This window comes from Takifugu flavidus, chromosome 2, assembly GCF_003711565.1.
Source record: "Takifugu flavidus isolate HTHZ2018 chromosome 2, ASM371156v2, whole genome shotgun sequence".
Taxonomy (NCBI): Eukaryota; Metazoa; Chordata; class Actinopteri; order Tetraodontiformes; family Tetraodontidae; genus Takifugu; species Takifugu flavidus.
In genome coordinates this window covers 17803464-17824606 of record NC_079521.1, presented here as the reverse complement: position 1 = coordinate 17824606, position 21143 = coordinate 17803464, and the positions used below count along the sequence as shown (strand labels likewise).

The 21143-nt window shown below is 47.4% G+C and overlaps 2 protein-coding genes across 5 annotated transcripts; one reads left to right on the top strand and one right to left on the bottom strand.

The window, feature by feature from the left end:
• Positions 1-339: 339 nt before the first annotated feature.
• On the top strand, positions 340-12003 carry mindy2 (MINDY lysine 48 deubiquitinase 2). 4 transcript variants are annotated; one of them, XM_057025685.1, is made up of 9 exons: positions 340-1339; positions 1534-1591; positions 2237-2301; positions 4895-5053; positions 5230-5332; positions 6120-6262; positions 6886-7059; positions 7803-7973; positions 8453-12003. In XM_057025685.1, the coding sequence occupies exons 1-9, from the start codon at positions 446-448 to the stop codon at positions 8630-8632; spliced, it is 1947 nt and encodes a 648-aa protein (XP_056881665.1). In that variant the 5' UTR covers positions 340-445; the 3' UTR covers positions 8633-12003. The 4 variants fall into 4 exon arrangements, 3 of the variants coding, with proteins under 3 accessions (XP_056881665.1, XP_056881666.1, XP_056881664.1); XM_057025686.1 differs by lacking the exon at positions 8453-12003 and adding an exon at positions 8220-8401; XM_057025684.1 differs by having other exon boundaries at positions 341-1339; positions 8450-12003.
• Positions 12004-12480: 477 nt separating this feature from the next.
• sltm (SAFB-like, transcription modulator) lies at positions 12481-21059 on the bottom strand. Its single transcript, XM_057025693.1, is given in 20 exon segments — positions 12481-13234; positions 13315-13466; positions 13538-13673; positions 13772-14083; positions 14621-14791; positions 14901-15025; positions 15131-15284; positions 15381-15508; positions 15564-15641; positions 15753-15847; positions 15948-16084; positions 16172-16284; positions 16416-16559; positions 16637-16740; positions 16821-16864; positions 17395-18190; positions 19331-19358; positions 19799-19851; positions 19948-20035; positions 20870-21059. Coding segments are annotated over 20 exon segments (3105 nt in total). The 5' UTR covers positions 21005-21059; the 3' UTR covers positions 12481-13122.
• Positions 21060-21143: the final 84 nt, after the last annotated feature.

Sequence of the window (21143 nt, the reverse complement as noted above, 5' to 3'; positions counted from 1 at the left end):
TATTTCATGTGTGTTGACGCGGTCAAAATCAATGCTCGACACTAAAAAGCCTCTTTGGAGGTATTACCAAAATCATTTTATTAGAAAAATACTACTTTTTAAAATGGAGTAGACGGACAGATGAAACTGACAGACAAAAAATTACTCATTGAAGGTGAAGTCCATTTTATCATAGAGCTACAATCAAATAAAAAAATAAACGACTTTTCATTTGAGTCATTGAATATTTACCGTTTTTCCCGCATACGGAAACCACAAAATTGTGTCTCTGAAAGTTGTAAGAAATACGAGCTAACGCGAACGCATCACCGGCTTGTCGGTGTTCTTCCGCCCCCTTGCTCGGCCTCCACTCTGGTGACGTCACTCGCAGAGTTGTCATGGCGTCTTTCGGACAGAAGCTGCTACTGCAATTTAGCTAAAATCTGTCGACAGTCTTTAGGTCGAAATGGAGAATAATGCAACTCTGCATCGAGAAAACGACGGCGGCGCTCTGTGCGCCACGATTGGCGGAGAGATGGGCGATGTCGGCGGAGTGAAAGCGACGGCCGAGAAATGCAAGAACAGTGAGGCTCCTCTCAATACTTTGGTTGGCGATAGTTGTAACAAGAGCACAACAAATGTTGGCGCTCCGGCAGCCCTTAATGTCAATTCCAGTGCAGGAAAATCCCAAGTGCCAGAAGTCATCGAAGTCCCGCCTGTGCGGGATGAGAAGCTGAAGAACGCGGAGAGCGAATCGCGGTCGGGGTGCGAGGATCAGGTCAATAACGGGATGGGGCATGACTCGGTGCTGGGTGCAGGAGACAGCGAGGGTGGTGCCTCAAAGTTGGTCAACAACAAAGGCGACGGTGCCTCGACAACTCTGGCTGCGGGCACCTCTGGGGCGAAGACGGAGGGGTTTAGTTGTGCGGAAAGTGAAGCGACCAAACTTGACAAACCGTCGCATCTGTGCACGAACAGTTCCATCGCGGAGAACGTCAAGACGGGGCCGGAGCACACCTTGTCCGAGGGGTTGGCGAGTGGGAGTGACCCCGAGCCCAGCCTCGGCGGGGAGTCGCGGAGCATAGATTCACTCGAGTCCTTCTCAAACCTCAATTCGTGTCCCAGCTCCGACTTAAACAGCGAGGGACTGGAGGACCGAGGACTGGCCCTGGCCCTGCAGAGCGAGTATGGGGCCGACGACTCAAAGCCTCCGTGTGTGAAGGACCGGGCGGCCGGCCAGTCCATATACCACATTAAATGGATCAAGTGGAGGGAGGAGAACACACCGATCATCACCCAGAACGAGAACGGCCCCTGTCCATTACTGGCAATCATGAATGTTCTCCTGCTTGCTTGGAAGGTAGAGATGGGTGCAGATCAATGGAAACTGAGTTCTAGCCTGTATTTCTTAGCCTTGACCTCTGAGGAGTTAGTGATTACAACAACATGCAGAACTGACGGCAGCAGGTTGATGGAAACCTGCCCGGGCTTCGGTTCGGTCGGGGCTGGTCCTCGTTTCCTGTAGATGTGTGATCTGATGTGTCTCTGCCGCAGGTGAAGATGCCCCCCATGATGGAAATAATCACCGCTGAGCAGCTGATGGAGTACCTCGGTGAGGGTTAACGTCCTGACACATTTTACACGATGGCAAATTCATCTTACAGCATTGATGGAATTGAGGAGGAACAAAAAAAAAAAACCCAGTTTTGTGTTTGGCTGCCTTTGCAGACTCGGACCTGCATGTTGCCCACGAGTCCATTTGCTGATTGCTGAAAACGCTTTCATATCAGCTCTTAATACAGTCAGATCCAACACAGTTGGGTCTGTTACAGTGCCACCATGGCTAAAGGGCTAAAGCGCATCGCACAGTGTCCCTTAACCAGGGACATAAACCATAGACGGGACGCATTTGAGTTTTGCTTCGCTGAACTAATCCTCATTATTCATAGCGCATAAATGAGCAGAAACCGGCAAATGAACATTCTCGTTCACCATCTTATTTGGAAAGAAATGAGCTGGATTTTTCAGAGTAAATGCTACTGTCCTGCTGCGATGCCGAGATATCGAAGCTTCCAGTGAGTTCAGAATAGGAACTCATTTTAATGTGAGAGTATCAGGCCTTTGCAGAATCCTCCCCGTGGCTACTTAGAACAACTCAAAAGATTCGTCAGCGCCTGTACAGCCTCCTTAACTGTTTGGATCGATGCGGCGCTATTGATTGCTTTGCTAACTGCTCTTTGCTCGTGTCACACTGCAGGAGACTACATCCTGGAGACCAAACCCAAAGAGATATCGGAGGCTCAGCGGCTAAACTATGAGCAGGTAACTCTTGCATACTCGCTGCAGATTATTATCATTGCTAAGCAAACGTTGTTTTTGCTTCAGTGAATGCAGCAGCTCTAAAAAGCACGGGATCGTTGGAGACTGCTCTGAAGGGTCTGTTCAGAGGCCTCGTCAGCGCCATGGTTTTACCCCGTTTGCACTGCAGTACCAGATTAAGTTGAAGGATAATCCACAACGGAGGAATAACTCCCAAATCGATTGCTAACCGCATAAAACAGCGGCCCGGCCTGTTCCACCCTCCATAGGTTATATAAGACGCATCTTGCAAGGTCCAGGGAACAACAGGGGTCGGGAGTGTCAGATGATGTTGTTTCACATGGCTGTGGATGGTTAGAGACGCTTGGCTGGCTTCAGCTCCCAGCTATTTCTGCGCCCTGCATGTGCGGCTCACCATGAGACAGACTTTGATGGAGCTGTGGATCTTCAGCTTCTTCTCCAGCTCGCCAGCGGCACAGGAGAGGCCTTGCCTCTATTCCTTCTGCAGGGCACCAACGCATCTGCCAATGGTTTGAAGTCACACTTCATTCATGGAGGCGAAAACACACTTTACACAGGATCCTTGTGACTAAAATTAGACTGAGCTGAAAACGACCATGTTAAATAAATCAGTGGCGTCCTCGGCGCGCAGAGCCGGCGTTAGGGAGTGGTGAGGCATTTGTGTTGCAGTTATTCTTGTAGTCCAGGCCCAGACCCTGTCCTGGGACGTCTCCCACATGTGGGTTTCCTCATGTCCACGTCCTGTGGTTGACACATTTTTTTATGCCTCTGGGATGATGGGATAGGAAACCATGAGGGAGGCAGAGAGAGTCTGAAATGTGTTTATGTCTGGAAAACAGAGGGTGGCCACTTCTTTAGAGAGTCATCATTCCACTTTACTGGCTCGTTAGAAAATGCAGCCGCCATCACCCAGAATTTGAACCCCTCGGGGTGGTTCCACAAATAAATTCATAAAAAAAAACCAACATCGTCTGTCGCAGGATTATATGAGGATTAAAACAGCAGTTTCACGGCAGCTCTTTCGCCATTGTTAAATATTTACCCAGAGGAGCTGGGGAAGGGTAGTTTGGCTGTGCCTCGTCTGTCTCTGCTCAACACAGGAGAGTTCATGACAGTAGCAGCAAGGACGCCTCACGTAGACCCTTTCAAATATTATATGTGTGTTTCTGCAAGCCGAAACCATAAATATATGATGAGAACCCGTCCATGTAAATGTCAGATCAAATATATAACGATGTCATATTTAGAATGATTTTAGGGATGCGTGGAGCTCTTTGACTCTCTCTTTATTCATTTGAGGAGGGGGGGGGGGGGGGGGGGGCGTGTTGTCAGTAGCATGTTTGAATGGTGCCATCTGCACACTGAACCTCCAGTCAGGTGCAGCTTTGGAGACCAGAGATGGGTGTTTATAGGGTCTATCTTTAGAAAATGTGACAGGCGTTGGAAGATTTGAATCGTAAAAACACACCGAGACTGGATTTACGTCCATGGATGCAGCGCTGATCATCTGATGTCCCAGCACTCATCTGCTCTGAGCCTGCTGCCTTAGAGTAACAGATGTGGTCCATTACTCGTCTCTGCTAATCCTAATCCCCTCCCTCCCCACCCCATAATAATAAAGAACGATGCGCTGGTGATGTTTCCAACAGATCAGCAATGGGGAAGAAGCCCATTTGCTGAGGAGACTGCTTGGATCTAATGAATGCACCAATGTTGGACCGTGCGGGAGTAATTTAATGCATCACAGGAAATATCTATATTTTAGGTGACCCTCCGATATTCGTGTTTGTGAAGAGTCTTGTTGCTCAGGTTTAGCTTCTGCTGTATGAAAACTAATCTGCTTTCCTGGCGCTGGCATTTGCCTGGGCCAGATGTTTGGAGCTACAGCGTCACGGTAGCTGCGCGGGGCTCAGCTGTGATGTGTGTGGTGACCCCGGAGTTAAATGGCAGCGCAGGTTTCCAGCCAGCTGGGAAGCACTGCTCTCAGCCCCCACTTCCTGCGCTCCTCAGCCCCCACTTCCTGCGCTCCTCAGGTGTGCCTTCCTGTGACACAGTCGTGTCTCCAATGAGAAAGCACCTTCCCCTAAAGGTTTCACACGGTTTCACTGTGTAGCGACACAAAGAACACATCAGTCCATGTGTTTTGCTTTCAAGACAAAAGGCCAGTAAATAATGTTTTGTTGCCATAAAAATTTGGAAGAATTTTATACTCGCTATTTAAAATGATTATAAATACTCAGTATAAATGCAGTTAAGACAATTGCTGTTCATTCGGAGTGATTTGCCCATAAAGGACGTATGCATCCGTGAACAAAAGCACCGAGGTAGTTTGTGTATCGAACAGGAACAAGTGCAGCTAATTGTTTCTTGTCGAGGGTGAAAAATCGATCCCTGATAGCTGCTGCCATGCTGACGTGTGCAGACAAGCCAAGAATAATGTAGCAAATTAAGCCGCCGGTACAGGACGGGCTCGCGGCTCGATGGGACGTTGCAACTTCGAATTCACGGCGCGCTCTTCGCGTCACGTATCGCGGGTCTTTACAAGCACGTCCGGACGGTTCTCTTTGTGTTCTAGAACATGAGCGACGCCATGGCGGTGCTGCACAAGTTGCAGACGGGTCTGGATGTGAACGTGAAGTTCACGGGGGTGCGAGTCTTCGAGTACACCCCGGAATGCATCGTGTTCGATCTGCTGGACATCCCTCTCTACCATGGCTGGCTGGTCGACCCCCAGGTGAGGTCCTTCTCTGATCCACACATTTCAGTGGCTTTCATCACGTCGGATGGAATATTCTAGCATCTCCCAGTTCTGACCCAACTTCACCGATTTTCTTGATATTGTAGCAGGAAAAAACCCCTTGATTTCAGAGTTTTACCTCCCGTTCCCACCATTTCTGCACGTGTTTCCAGATGCGAGACATCGTCAAGGCGGTGGGCAACTGCAGCTACAACCAGCTGGTGGAGAAGATCATTTCCTGCAAGCAGTCCGACAACAGCGAGCTGGCAGGGGAAGGTGAGCGCCACGCCCCCCTCTGGGCTCATCTCGTCTTTGATTTCACATCTTTACATTAGTAAAACTGGTGTTGGGCCTATTCATGGCACGACTCAGGCGTCCTGGACTGAGGAAGTGGAACTAAAACCAGGATGTATGTGTGGATGTGCACATTCCATCTTCTTACTTTTCTTCCAGTAGCAGCTGGGGGTAAATTCTCAGCTAATAATACGGTGACTCTGTCAGCCCAGCCAGCAGCACCGGGGCTGCAACTGTGGCACAAATTACTGGAACGTCTTCTATTTTGTTGTGTTTCTGCATTTGGAGCATAGAAAATATCCATGAAGGGTGCGTTATTGCTTCATCTCTTGCAACTTCTTTCCTTGGTTCGTCGCAGGGTCGATTGTCTATTTCAGAAATGACAGATTACCGCGTCTCTTTCCAGCTGTTACTCGGTCAACACCGAGTAATCACAGCCGCCACTGTTGTGTGTAAAAGAATTCTACAGAAATAACAGGTTTTCAGCATAGCTGACTGACCAATAGCTGACTGCTGAGTCAGAACAGGTTGCTTCATTTGTCAGCGCGTGTGTGTGTCTGTGTGTGTGTCTGTGTGTGTGACTCATAGTGAAGCCCCACCTTGCATTTTATCAGAATAAACATAGTAATTAAAGTTTTTGGGTTTTTTTTTTGTAACTCTGCCCAAAATATGGGCTGTAAGCAGAAACTAAGGGATTTAAAATGAAGCCCCGTGTTTGATCCCTCTCAGTCACTCGGGGGTTTAATCCCTGACTTTTCTCTGGTGTCAGGCATCATGGCGGAGCAGTTCCTGAACAGCACAGCCACTCAGCTGACGTACCACGGCTTATGTGAGCTCACCTCGACGGTGCAGGAGGGAGAACTCTGCGTCTTTTTTAGGAACAACCACTTCAGCACCATGATCAAGTTCAAGGTAAACGCCGATAATGACGGGAGACTGTCTCGCTCGACGCACTTACACCCAAACACAAATACAAATGTCAATAAAACAAGTTGCCACGGCCCCGCTGGGCATTTAAAGTGAACTAAAAGAGTCCATTACTTGAGTTTGATAAATGCTCATTAGGTGATTGTCTAAAGATTTGTAAGTATGAGCAGAGCTCCCGTTTCAATCCCAAAAAGACTGAACATGTGTGAGCTGTGATGCAAATATCATATAATAACTTGTCTATTATTTTTCCATTAAAAAGCATGTGCATTACTTTTCCCCTTAAACTTTCTTGTTTAAAAATCGTTTAAAATTCCTTATTATTAAAAAAAAAGAGGTGGTTTTTGTGCTGTCAGACAGTGCAGTCGTATTAAATGAGTATATACACATCTGGATAGTGTTTCTGTGGGCCTTCCTCCACATCTCTCCAGCCTTTTCCAACTCTTCCTGTTACCCACAGAAGCGGAAGTGAAATCCGCTGAGTTTAAGGTTGGATATATTCTGTGTTTGCCAGTGTAAACAAAGCTGGACATGTCGCTTGTAACCCTAACCCAGACTCATACGACTGGAGGGCGGCCGCACATAACGTGTCGTGGTTTTTGTTTTAGGGTCAGCTGTACCTCCTGGTCACAGACCAAGGTTTCCTGACGGAGGAGAAAGTGGTCTGGGAAAGCCTGCATAATGTGGACGGAGACGGAAACTTCTGCGATTCTGAGTTCCGGCTGCGGCCTCCTTCTGATCCAGAGACTGTGTACCGAGGCCAACAGGATCAGATAGATCAGGTTAAAATGCTACGCTAGCTCTGTCAACTTTCACTGCATCAAGGCAGCTTCGAAGTTGCTTTCGAGCAGCTCGAGGAAAAACCCGAGAGAGAGCGTATCAGAAGTCAGGATAAAATCATCCCAAACACAACGAGATGGAATCAGATATAAAAATAAATTCTGTTTGCTTCAAGATCTGCTTGGAGGAGACTCTCAGAGCCTGAAAATTACGCGACGTGGTTCTAAAGGACCAACCCGGCCATGCTTCCCTGCAGGCCAAAGTCTCCACGGCGACCCCGGTCAACGGGATGATGTCCCCTGGGCAGTTTGCTTCCCAGATTTGTGCTCTTTGCTTGAACAGCACAGCGCTGAAATGGAGCCTGCTGACAAATTAGCTGCCACGCTCCCACAGAGACAAGAGCTATTCCTTTTTTTATTAGCCATACACACTCTGGCCCAGTGGGCCTCAGCTATAAGGTCGTTTTTCAGAGAATTTTCTAAACTTATAATTAATTCATGGAAGAACTGAGGAAAACGGACAGTTACATAAGCAAAGCGCAACAAAGCACGCGCAATAAAGAAGCGCGTAGTGCATCAACGTAAACAGGGCACCGTTTACAAGAAATCTGGACAAAAATCTGTTTTATTTCTGTAATTAAAACTGGAGCGAGGAGATGTAGAATTATCCGTCCGTGTTCCAGCCTCAGGACGACGGCCGTGCCCTTAATTCATCGAGCCCCTCTGCCTTTCTTTTTGGGTCTCAGGACTATCTCATGGCGCTGTCGCTACAGCAGGAGCAGCAGAGCCAGGACCTTCAGTGGGAGCAGCTGCCCGAGGGCATCAGCGATCTAGAACTGGCTAAAAAGCTCCAGGAGGAGGAGGACCGACGAGCTTCCCAGTACTACCAGGAGCAGGAGCAGGAGCAGGCGGCACAGGTGAGAGGAGAGGGAGGCAAGAAATCCTGAATCTACCCTGCTTTTGTTTTAGCAACATTTTAGGAACAAACCTTGGTCCGTTTCCACCCAAGTTAATCGGACAAAAGTTATCAGGGGGAAAAAAAATAGCCGTTAGGACATTTCAGATTACCCAGAATGCTTTAGTGGTGAAACACCCATGCGGCCTTTATTATTAATCAGGGTTCATTCTGTTTGTGCTTTAAACATCTGGAAAATGGAGCAAAGAAGCGAGCAGGAAAGATCCCCTGGCAGCATCATGCTCTCAGACGGGTCCGGGCAGGATGAGGGGGACCTCCAGCCACCTTTCCCAGCTCAGCGTCTCCTTGATTGCTGATAAATGAGTGCAAAGGAACTGTTTGGTTAATTAGACGTAATCATGACCTCTCCAGGCAGTTTAATCAGAGCTCTCAGTGTATGTGAGTTCATGCTCCTCCGTCCTTCTGTCCCGTGTCCAGCAGGGACAGGAGGAGCCTTCTGAGAGGGTTGAGACAGACGGAGGCGCAGCAGGCGGAGCGGGGGACGGCGGCGGGACGGCGGCGGGACCCAGAGCCACGGCCAGCCCGGGGAAACAGTCCTACAGCGGCGAGCGCAAGGCCAAGAAAGAACCGAAGGAGAAAGACAAATGCGTTATTTTGTAACGGACGGCGCGCCCGGGTGAGTGAGTGTGTTGTGCATTTGCTTATCTTTGAGAACGGGGACGATGTTCCCCTCCATGGACCGGGCCAACGCCACCCGATGACACACGAGGGATGGAGAGAGCGGAGGCGCCACGACACTGACGGGGGATCTGCTGTTCCCAAACCACTGGTGCCTGACATCATCTATCCTCAGTGGAACATGGACATCAGAGGCTGGGACACTTCTTCTACGACAACAACAACAACTACCCTTTCAGAGTCAGCCAAACTTTGTTACCTGTCGCACAGTGCACTATATTTGTGATGTGGGCTCGAGTCTATTCGGACGTCTGTTTTGTAGCAACAGGAAAAAAGAAAAAAAAAAAAGGAAGGAAGAAAGGAAGGAAAGAACCCGAGGAGCCAAACGTCACCCTCAACCTGCTTCCAAAAGTCGTCACTCCTTTTATTTCCGTTTAATGTTTAAGCTCGTTGGGCATCCGAAGACTTAGACGGCCAGACGCGCTCGTCTGGTTTGAGCCGAGAGGCCAAGAATCACATTTTATCGGAGACGTGCAAAAAGTAGCTTTTTACAGGATTTACGAAGTCATTGCGTAACACCCGGTTACGTAATGGAAGCGTCGGGTCCTGAAGAAACACATAAAGCAAATGAATTAATAATCACGCCACAGTCTGAGGAACACAAACTGCTGTAGTTTGGCGTTCCGGCGGCTCCCTGCCCCCCTCCCAGTGCCCCCCCCCCCCCCCGATGGCCGATGCTGGGCAGATGTGCACCACTTATGTTGTCGAGGGATTTCTTCATGTGCTGCAGCTCTCTCCTGGCTTGGATAGTGCCAGATAATGAACATGGTTTTAACAGATTTCTGTGTGTGTGAGTGTGTGTGTGTGTAAGTGTAAGCCAAGAGGGATTAGAAGTCAAAACACTCTGTGTGTCCTGCACCAAACCACGATGTACTGAAGGGTTCGTTCATGCCAGATAGCTGCCAGATACCGAAGCTACCTAACGACGCCCGCGACAGCCGACCTGCTCAGAGTTGCCTTACCGGAGTTTGGCAGCCTTGTTTCCTGCTGTATTTCAATGTGTGTGTTATACGTGTACGATGGCACGCGACTCATTTTTCACACTTTTTTTTTTTTTTGAATTTAACAAGTTTTTAGTTTGGGAAGTTGCCAAAACCTTTATGTTGCAGTAGGTAGATATTGGATATTTAATGGCTTTTACTCGCTTTGACCAGGGCAGCGACGGTCAAACTGAGAACAACCGGGATCGTGTGTGTGATCCCACCACATCGGGATCGGGATCGTGTGTGTGATTCCACCACATCGAGATCGGGATCGTGTGTGTGATCCCACCACATCGAGATCGGGATCGTGTGTGTGATCCCACCACATCGGGATCGGGATCGTGTGTGTGACACGACCACATTTCTGGTGTCAGGTCGTCCTTTCAGAGCGTACCTTCGAGGGTCCAGTACAGGACGGGCTTTCATTGGCCGTCTCTTCTGGGACGTTCCCGAGGAGCTGCACTCGGCTGAACCACAATCTCCCCCGTTTTGTTTGTTGTTGTGGTTTGTTTGTTTGTTTGTTTGTTTGTCTGCCAAAACGCTGAGCAACCCACCGGTCGACTTCCTCCAGACTGTGAGGGTCAGGTTATTTGTGAACTGGTGCTGTGACATGCGGCAGACGGCCATTGGAGATCAGAGCTCCGCGCGGATTTATTTCCTGGTTCTGCTCTTTGGTGGCGTCACCTTTGCATTTTTCTGCTTTTACTGCAGCATTTAGTGGAAAACTACAATGTATATATGTTGCTAACACACCCTCAGAAGGAGTTCAGCTCGGGGTCTGTGCCATTATTGTACCCTGGGGACCCCGTACATTCCAATTGATGCCTTGGGTCAAACCTCGGTGTGAGTGGGAACCATTTATAATGAGCATCGTGTATCTTTTTTTTTTAAAGCCTTATATTATTTAAACAGGACAAAAGGACACATGCATGTTAGCAAACTGAGACAATCCATGCGTTTTTGCATCCTCACCACTGCTTTCCTGACGGGACGTTTCCGGGAGTGTCTCGACCCGTAGTTGACCTGTAGTTTCGTGACCACTAGTCTGTTGTGTTTTGAAATGATCTGCACACATGAACACTAAACCCAGCGATTAATCCTTGAAGGACCTGACACTTTGATTCATTGCACCCTCCACCCTGGATCAGCACTGGGTTCAGGGACAGTTTTCCTGGCTAAATCACATCTATTAAGATGATGGTGAGACAGGACAGTTTTGGAGGGGGTGCTTTCTGGCAACATTGTGATTTATTTTTTTTGTCCCTGTGGGTTTTACCTCATTTCAGTCTAAAGTGAAATGGTGACATTCCAGTGGAATTAAAAAAAGAAAAAAGAAGCTGAATCCACACAAAGCTGTTTGATGTTGAAAGTGTTTCGGAGTTTGTGTGATTGAAAACACGCCACCCGTGTACCTGCTTCCCATCAACACCCGCGTTTACGCTCTGGATATTTTTGTTGTTGGGTTCCCGGCCGGACCGATTGTGCGTTTGGTGTCTCGGTTGTTTCCTGTATGCCTTGTAAAAGTGATGCTGGGGTAAATACTGTACAGTCGGAGTTTTGACAAGGTTGTGGTTGTAATTGGTTTTGCACTGTTACCGTGGATATGCACTAAGAGAAGAGAAACATACCTCATTTTATACAGAACAGAAATTGTGCAAGAGTGCTGTCTCCCCCCCAACTCCAGCCCCTCCCCCTGTTCACGCCTAGAAGAACGAAAGGGCTGCTTAAAGGTTTTGGCTAGAAACGATGGCGTCGTTAGGGCGACCGTGAAGATAAGACAGCACAGATCACTAACGATGGAACGCTACAGAGAAGGCGATTGGCAGAGGTGCATCCTCGGTTCACCTCATTTAAAAACCAACCGACCAAAAAACAGGCTGGGACAGTTTCGCCTTTAATGGCCTCTATACGTTCCAGAGGGACGTGGAGGATTGACGACACTCGGAAAACATCCACAGTGCTGAACGATCGGACACCTTTTCTTGAACCGGATGTGTCCAAACTCCCAGATTTATTCGGTGCATGTGCAGCGTGAACTGACGCGCGGGATGAAAAACATACGCTTCTTAACGTGCTGCCCATTCTGTTCGTTTGACCGTAGCAAAAGTAGAGTGCGTGTGCGTGCACGTGAGTGTGTGAACACAAGCGGTTACTTATTTGTTTCATCTATTTGCATTAATGACCAAATAATGTATGTAGCCTTTCTCATTACAGTCACACATGTATGTGGTTATAAAAAACAAAATGCCTTATAGATGAGGGACATTCAACCTGATTTCAAGTACCAGGATAATAAAAGACTGAAATCAACACTTGGCCTTGTTGTCTGTAACTTTACGATGGGCGATTTAAGCTGATTTAAGATTGTACAAGGGAACTGACATTTAGGGGTTATCGAAAGGTCACCGACTGGACGCCACCGAGCGGTTCGGCTCCTTTGGAGCAGAAATGTCAGCGGGATCAACAAATGAACGTCGATTTATGTCACATCCGGAGGACGGCGGGTGGAAAACCGAACGGGGAGCCGACGAGTCCGACGGGTGACGCCAATCACGTCTCCTGTGTAGAAGAGGGATGAACCTGGTGGGCGGGGAGCAGGGCGGCGAGCAGGGCGGAGACCTGGAACAGCCGAGGCTCCTGGCACGGTCTGTCCCATCATATGAGTGGGACACCTAATGTGCACGTGCAGATGTGCGCTTCCAATGCATGAGATTAAAAACTTGTAGACCTTAAATGAGTTTCATTCCAATGTGCCATTTTTCTGTCAAATGAAGCCACAAACGTTGCTCAAGTCCACACAGGAAAATGTGTGTTTATTGTAGAAACCCAGACGGTGAGAATTCAAGTCATTACCCGACTGCCTGCCACCAGAAAACACCGGCGCTGGGCTGACCCCCCCCCCCCCCAGCAGTTGTATGTGGTGGGCTGGTCTGCACGCGACCTGTGAGCAGACATTTGCAGTGCAAGGCGAGTCGGTCATGACGTTTGACGGATCAGGACGACCACACTGAGCTTTGAAAAACAAAACTAAAAAAAAAAACCAGTCCTGCGGCCCTCGTTTCCTCAGAGAAACCTCTAAATTAGTGAACGACGGCCATCGCACTCAACTAAATAACACTAAAATAACAGTTACACCGGAAAACAACGCCAGTATGCTATAAAAAAAATGTACATACAACACTCAGGAGACGGTGTTTGAGAAGGCGCTACGAAGCCCCGCGGCTGTACAATGACGGTCTCTTAAACTGAAGCAACACGTGTGCACGAGGTCGGTTAACGGCGACAGCACGACCGTCTGGAACCCACACCCGGGTAAACACTATACAAAATAAAACGGAGTCAGGGAACCGCCTGGTTTTAAATGTACCACTTAAAATATTATCCTAAAAATAAAGAGTTCAGAAACATTTTACAAAAAGGAGGCTGCCGCTAGAACTGCCGCGGCGTTCCTTTGTAGGACTTGAACCCGCCTGTGCTGCCACCACTGGGAATGGAGTTGCTGGTGATCTGTACAATTCTGTTGAGTCCGGACGAGGAGTGACTGCGGAGAGAAAAGGGACAGCCTGTAGCCGGCGTCACAGAGCTCTTCCTCCGAGGCTTTAGGGTCTAAACCTGCTGTACCTGGAGGACCCCATCAAGCTGCCCCGGCTTTCCATCCTGCGGTTGTCAGGGAAGGCTCTCTCCTGGCTGTTGGAGCCACCCTGCCACTCTTTCCTCAGTCCCGACTCCCTGCTGTGACGCTCCACCACCACTTGCCGACCGGAGGTGAACGGCTGTGGAGACGGAGGAGGCTTTAGCCACTAAAGACGGCGAATCCCAAGTTCTAGGCGTTAAAAATGCTGACCTGATTGTTGATCGTCATGGATTTTCCATCGCGTTCGCTGAAGCTGCTCCTCCCGCGGCTGCTGGAGGGGCCTCCTCTCACCGAGGGGCCCGGACCATCTCGGCCCGATCGTTCCGTGCGCATGCGCATCGGTCCTCTGCTCGACCCAGCGTTAAGAGAAGAGACGTAAGCGCTCGTGTTCGGGGGGGGGGGGGGGGGGGGGCGAGGAACTGTGCTAGAACTGTGCCAGTTTACCGGATCTCTCCCTTGCTTGCGTTCATGCCGCCCTCGTTCTTCCAGCCGGGCTCTCCGTCCCGAGACGAGCGACGGTTCGACATGCTCGGCATCGTGGATCTGGCTCCCATGTGGCGTTCGTGTACGGGGACGGGCCGTCTCTCCTCCCTGTCTCGGCGGTCTGTGTCGTGGAGTTCAGCCCGGGAAGAATGAGGCGGCTCGGTTCTCCGGACCGATTCAAAATTCTTTGGGTAGCGCTCGAAGCCAGGATTGTCTCTGTGGGGAGCAGGGCGCCGTTTCTTCTCATCTGGCTCGCCGTCAAACCGGTTCCGTCTAAAGAGGTTTGAATGAGGTCAATAAAATTAGAAACCCAAATTAGACTAAAAAACAAACATTTAAGCCAAGAACACAGACTCGTTACTGGAAACATCTCACCGCACCACCAAAACTACACATTATTTGTCAAAACTTGTTTGGATGATGGAAAATAACTCCCCAGTTATTGATTATTCAAAAACTACAGCCATTTTATGCACAGTGGTCATTTAAAACCATCTGAGCGGACCACTTTAAATATGGAGGTTAAAACCCAGCAATTTCCAGGGGTAATCATGGTGAAAGACCCCCTGCTGTGACAGCGGCTCGTTTGAGCGGAAAACGGTGCTACAGCGCCACCGTGTGGCAGCAACGTGAAGAGCAGCTCGAGATTAAAGGTTTGTTCATAATGAACTTAAAATCTTCACATCTTAAATAACCATCTCATTTATATTCCAGTAAAGAGGAAACCAGCTGCTACTGGCTTGCCATCATTTAGTGCATGTATTCTGCCTGCCGCCTCCTTCGGCAGCTCGAATCAGCCAAATTATTTACCTGTCATACGTGTTGGGCTGCTCCGACGTGGCTGCTGGAAAGCGACCCCTCTCCCTGGGATTGAAACTGGAAAACCGCTGCTGTCTACTGTAGTTGCTGCCTTGATGCATTCGGACGTCGGTGACCGACTGGATCTTCTTGTTGCCGTTCCAATAGGGATCATCTCTTCGTCTAATCCGTCAAATACACAACACGTCTCAATCCAGAGGGAAGCTTTAAACGCCACCACGTTAGAATGTGAAACGGGTGAATTTGCATTGCACTTTCTTTAAACTCATACCCGTGCTCCATTTCACGGCCTCGTTTAAGGTGGTTTCTCTTTTCCTGCTCATAGCGAAGTTGCTCCTGCTGCCTCCGCAGCTCCTCACGCTCACGTAATATGCGCTCAGCCTCTTTTCGCCGTTCCTGGAAAATATCATGACCTTTAACATTGGCATGTATGAATCAGCTAAAACATTTACAGTTATGGAACGTCTGTCCAACACAACCCTGTTCTGAGCGTCACAGCACCTGCTCTATTCGGACCCTCTCTCTCTCAAGCCTCTCCCTCTCCAAACGCTCCCGTTCCAGCTTCTGTCTCTCCATCTCAAGTCTCTGGCGCTCCCGGAGGAGGTTCTCCCGTTCTTCGCGCTCCCGCCGTTCACGTTCGGTTATTTCCCGTCGCCTTGAGGGAGACAAACGGAAAGTAAAACCCCCTGCAAAGACTTCCGCATGCCGCGCTTCAACCCCTCTCACATGTACGAGCACACGTCTACGCTACCTGCGGATTTCTGCGGCTCGACGGACGCGCTCCATCCGCTCGCGCATTCTTTGCTCTTTCATCTTCTCAAATGGCAAGATGTCCTCGCCTTTGTGAGGAAAGGGACGCTGCTTGTTCATCATCTCAAACTGAGACAGGCAGGAGATACACAAGTATTAAAAGAGGCAACTGATAAAATGATACGCTACTAGCAATAATACCCTACCATTTTGGAGGGATCAGCCATTTTGGTCTTCTCTGTATGGCGACATTGACAAAAGGCTGGAAAAAAGGACCGTCAGAATTCATTTTTAATATTCATCTTCTGGCAAAATGCATTCATATCTAGTTGGTAAATACAGCAAAATGAAACAAACACAGAAAACATCTTACTTTATCAAAATACCTTCCTCTTCTGAAAGGTCTCATATTGAGCAAGGAATCTCTTCTAGCATTTATTGGCATCATCTTGCCTGGGCTTTTGGCCTCTAAAAGAGAAAAGGATGATAATAACAGTGAAACTGAGAAGAACACAGAAGAAAAAAGCCCAACATATAATTGTATAATATATTGGGGACGTGAACCTACTTCCATGCTTTCTGTCGTCTTTCATTGGAGGTGGTGATGTGGAAGATTCAGATTTCCCACTCTTGCTCTCCTGTTTGTTTGATAAATCTTTGTCCTTTTCCAAATGTTTATCTTCCTTTTTGTGAGCCAGCGTTATTCTGTGTGTAGGGAAGAAAGGGAGATGCATGTTTTAGGACAATAAATGGAGGGAGGGGCTACTTTTTACAAGATTTTCAAACACCCACTTATTAGTCATCTTAGTTGCTGTGGAAGTGCGCTTATCACTGGGTTTGTTGAAGGATGTTTTCACTTCAGCTTCCTTCTTCGAGTCTTCTTTCTTGAATGGATCATTTATGGACTGAAAAGACAACACAAACATGTATGTTTGTTTGTGTTGTTGTCACCAAAGCAGCTCCGCAAATGAAAACTCAGACAAAAATGTTTCTCTTTTCATAAATAACCATGGAATTCTTTCCAGACGCAACTTACGACAAATATCTTCTGTCCGTGGAGCTCGGTACAGTCGAGGTGGGAGATGCAGCGCGTCACATCTGCACTGGAGGACATGGTCACCAGGCCGTAACACTTGGAACCGGGACTGCGTGCGTTCGTTACCACCTTGGCACTCAAAACCTGAGAGAAAACACATTTTACCTTCTACCATCATGAGATGACGTGCAAAAACTGACTGACCTGCAGGTATCATTTACCTTCCCATATTTGCCAAACAGGTTCTTCAGAGCAGCTGCTTTGGTGTTTGAAGACAGGCCACTCACCCACACGTTTCGAGAGGAACCGCCGCCGCCTATGACCCCTGAGCAAATGTACGCACGCGACGGTCAACGGGAGTCAAACAAGCTCTGCACCAGATGGCAATTGATCACCAACACATACCCTTTTCATCTTTTGTAGATCTTGAATCTCTGTCTCTTGAAGAGCTGCAAAGCAAAGGTTGAAAAGGACAAATAAAAAGAAACACAGTCAAGGTTAGCAAAACTCCGGACACGACGCGACAAATGCAGTGGATCGGAGGTTTTTTCTGGGAGAAAAAAATCCTGTTGGCAAGGCGAAGATCTGAAACACTCAAATTCTTCATTGCTTTTCCTGAGGTGAGAGGAGTCGGGTTGTCAGCCAATTTATTCCCTGGACCAACGAAATCTTCTGAGGTTTGTTCAACTTCCAACTCAATGAGCAAAAAGGAGGAGGGGGAACCACCATCACAGGGACTAATGCTCTTTCACCATGTCTTGAGCAGAAACTGGAAAAGGCTTTAATACTGCTGGAAGGGCCAAAGTAACAAAACGGGGGGTTTTCTCAGCTCCTGGTTTACGTCAGAATTTAAGCAACTTCATGAAAACAAATCAGGGTGGTAAACTGCAGGAATACACTTTCCTTATGGAAAAAATCTGTCGCTCTTAGTGTGCTGGACTTTGTAGTAGAATCAAAGAACTGACATAGAATGACAAACCTCTTTGCTTGACCTGATGCCCCTGTGGTCGAGGGGCCTTTCTTCCCAGAATCCTTTTCTTTATCTCCCATTTCTGCTGTCTTCAAAGCCTCTCTGCCGTCTTTCTTTGAGGGCTCACCCCTGGATTCTTCATCTTTGTGGGCCCCTGACTCTTCCTCATTCATGTCATCATCTGCCCCCATCTCAGCAGAAACCTCTGGCTCATCAGTGGACTTCTCATAATCTGGAAGTTTCACATGTTTACCTGTATCCAGAAGATCATCACCATCAACATCTAGGGTAATGGCATCTTCATTTGGGATCATGACAGATATGTGGTCGTCCTCGGCCTCTTTTGAGGAACTCATGGCTTCGGCCTCGGCATCGGTGTCCGGCTCAGCCTCCTCTGGCTCGGCATCGGCGTCCAGCTCAGCCTCCTCCGGCTCGGCATCGGCGTCCAGCTCGGCGTCCAGCTCAGCCTCCTCTGGCTCGGTATCGGCATCCAGCTCAGCCTCCTCCGGCTCGGTATCGGCATCCAGCTCAGCCTCCTCCGGCTCGACATCACCATCCGGCTCAACCTCCTCTGGCTCAGCCTCTGTATCCAAGGCCGGCTCAACCTCGGCATCTGGCTCAACCTCGGCATCCAATTCTGGCTCAACCTCGGCATCAGCCTCTGGTTCAGCCCCGACATCTGCCTCTGGCTCAGCATCCAGCTCTGGTGTATCCCCCTCAACTTCAGCCTCTGGCTGAGAGAGGCCATCCTCACATGGAGCTGGCTTAGAATTTTCACGAGTACCATCATCTGTATCAGTTACATCTGAGGGATTTAATGAGGATAAACATGGCAAAAACAACTTTTAACAATGACACGTTGATTGTTACTTGACCTAAAAAGTAGAATAGAAAGCATATTCAGTGTTAATGGTCATCAAGGGTGCAGACACCACAAGAAGACAAAACACACAATCTTCACTGAAAATGGGGGACGATTTGGCGCTCTTCAATTCTTGAAGGTGTAGACTAGAGGAGTCACGATGCAGAAATGTGCAGTTCCAGGTGCTTCCCAGAATGTTGCAGTTCTCCAGACAGTCTTGTGCCAAAGTCCAAATGAAGAGAACAAACCATCACTTCGTCTTTGACCTTTCTGAAAGAGGCCGTAAGCATCTCTTGTTCATCAGTCAAAGGAAAGCTGGGTTTATCCAACCATCATTGTCCACATGCTGTAGATTTCAAAACATCTTGAAAATCACTTGTCATGTTTAAATCCCACGACGTGCAAATTGTCCAGCCAGGTGTACACAACGGTGTGTAACAACAGTCGTTGTCAGTCCCAGGCCAAGCATGAATGTCAAGTTTTCTTCAGTTGAGCACATCCTACGAGTGGGTGTGGGTACAGTTTGATAGGTGCCTTTGATGACATGTATGCAGTCTGTTGACCTTTCAGTTGCATCCCGATAGTCTTCAACTGACCCAAATTTTGGTCAATTTCACTGGCTACATCCGAGTGACTTGTAATGAAAATGTTGAATTCCTGCACGATGCAAGACAGCTGTTCAGTCAAATCCAGCACAAGTGTCGACCCATTATGGGCTTGATCCTGATTTGTTGAAGACAACAGCTTCTCTGTCATCTTTAAGTTTGGGGTTTTTAGGAGAATGAAGCAAAAAAAAAAAGGGGGCAACTGGAAATCCGATAAAACAAGTTATCAGTAATTTGGGTACTTGGGTTATTGGAACACACAACCATTAATGAGCTTGTGAAACAACCACGCAAAAAGTATGTTCTGATCTGTAAAATGATCTCTCATAATTTTCACTCCTTGGTGCTCAATTTATCGCACTCTGGCCTAAAATACTGCAGTAACTTGTGGGCATATGGCAGAGAAAACATGAATTCTACCAGAACTTAATCATCCTGCTAATGTGCCACTATTACATTAATGTGTAAAAATACATACCCTTTTCTGATTCATACTCTTCATTTTCCTAGAATAGAAAATACTGAGATGTGAATATGTCAACACAAAGGCTCAGCAAAAGTGTGTTATTGTGTGGGAAAATAACATTTTTGCAATTTTGACATTTCCCCCCCTCAAATGTTCAACTGGGATTTATCATTCTTCTAAATAAATAATAATGTTGATTGGTGCCTGTAAGAAAAGCACTTTCTGACATGATCATAATCCATGTTTCTATCAAGAATGAATAGTTTAATAGTGGAACTAGTGATAACTTTCCATGCAGGAAGCTTCATATATTAAATTAGAAATGCATATGAAAAAAGACAAACACAGGCAAACTTAATAGACAGGGCATTTGACTATAGTCAAATAGTTATAGTCAAATAGTTATAGTTACTGACTATAGTCAGTAGTTGTCACTACTGATGGCCTGTAGAGAAGAAGGGATATATTGACAATAGTCACCTTAAAAGATGTCTCATCCCCTGTGGCATCTGTGTCTGAATCCAGCTTTTTCCCTGAAAGGTTAAATAAAACAACAAAAAAAGAATTTGGAAAACCATCATTTGGAAGAATATATGTTGCCTTGGACACCTTTCTCACCAATAAATTACCTTTAGTTTTTCCACCCTTCTTCGGTGTTGCTTCGAATGGAATCGGAATTTGAATATTTTCCTGGTCACCACCTTCATCTTCAAGAGCCTTAAAAAAAGTAACTGTTTGTACATTATCAGTAGATAACTACAAGAATAATCAGACTTGAATAACAACAATCATTAAAACATTTTATGCCACAGAAATGCACCTTGCTGTCGTCAAATAAGGCTGTTTTACTGCAAATTGTAAACCGAAATTTGAAAATAACACACCCCATCAAATAAGCTCACATTTATCTAGATGTGTAAATGTAGTGCATTTATCGGAGATGTATATATATATGTGCGTGCGTGGCCCCCATTGGCTTAATTAAACCCGACACCTCTGGGAATGGTAATAAAACACTCCTCAGTAAATACCAGTTATGCATATACACGTATAACCGCAGGCTTTATTTTTCATTAGAAAACAATGAGGTTGCATTATACTAAACCACACATCCGCAAATAGAACGTATTAGGACAAGGACACAAGTAGGAAATACCTAATGAAACGCATATTGCACATCATTATTAGGAAAAACATGTATGCACGTAAAAGAGCTGCAGCTACGATACAGTGCTGCACGCACATCCCACCTAGAGCATCCTGGCAACTCGTATGTTTTGATCCACCTACCCAGAGGAGTGATTTAAAAATACATCTCAGACTGTCACTATAGCGGTGGTTTCTATGGCCCACAATCGTGTCTTTGAAACTTTGCTTTATGCACCAAACATGAACTAATCCAGTACTAATTTAAAGGTCTTCTTAAATAAATATATCTGGATGGCCTACCGCAACGGCTAACGTTTCATAGCATTAGGATTAGCTTTAGCATTTCTGCATTGGATGTCCAGGTACACTACGTTTTCCTACACCGATTAAATTGTAACTTACCTGTCTTAGTCTCGAAAGAAGAATGCTCTTGACGCCAGACGTGTCCAAACCCCTTCGCTTTAGCTCCGACTTAAGATCAACAACTCTCAATTCGGATAATTTTTTACTCTCTATGGAAATGGCACCCGTCGCCATTTTACCTCTATATTACCTTCTTGGCTCGGACCCGTTCTTCTTCTACGTCTATGCCTCGGACTCGCACTTCCTCTACGCCCTTAGCCGTTATACTGGCAGTGCTGGGACCCTAGAGCGCCACCTCATGGTCCGGAGAGCC

What these genes read in the sequence shown, in the direction of transcription:
- mindy2 (XM_057025684.1), top strand. Translation starts at nt 446, where the DNA reads ATGGAGAATAATGCAACTCTGCATCGAGAAAACGACGGCGGCGCTCTG. An exon ending in GCTGGCTGGTCGACCCCCAG is followed by an intron (nt 5,054 to 5,229) that starts GTGAGGTCCTTC and finishes ACGTGTTTCCAG; the next exon opens with ATGCGAGACATCGTCAAGGC. An exon ending in CAGCGAGCTGGCAGGGGAAG is followed by an intron (nt 5,333 to 6,119) that starts GTGAGCGCCACG and finishes CTCTGGTGTCAG; the next exon opens with GCATCATGGCGGAGCAGTTC.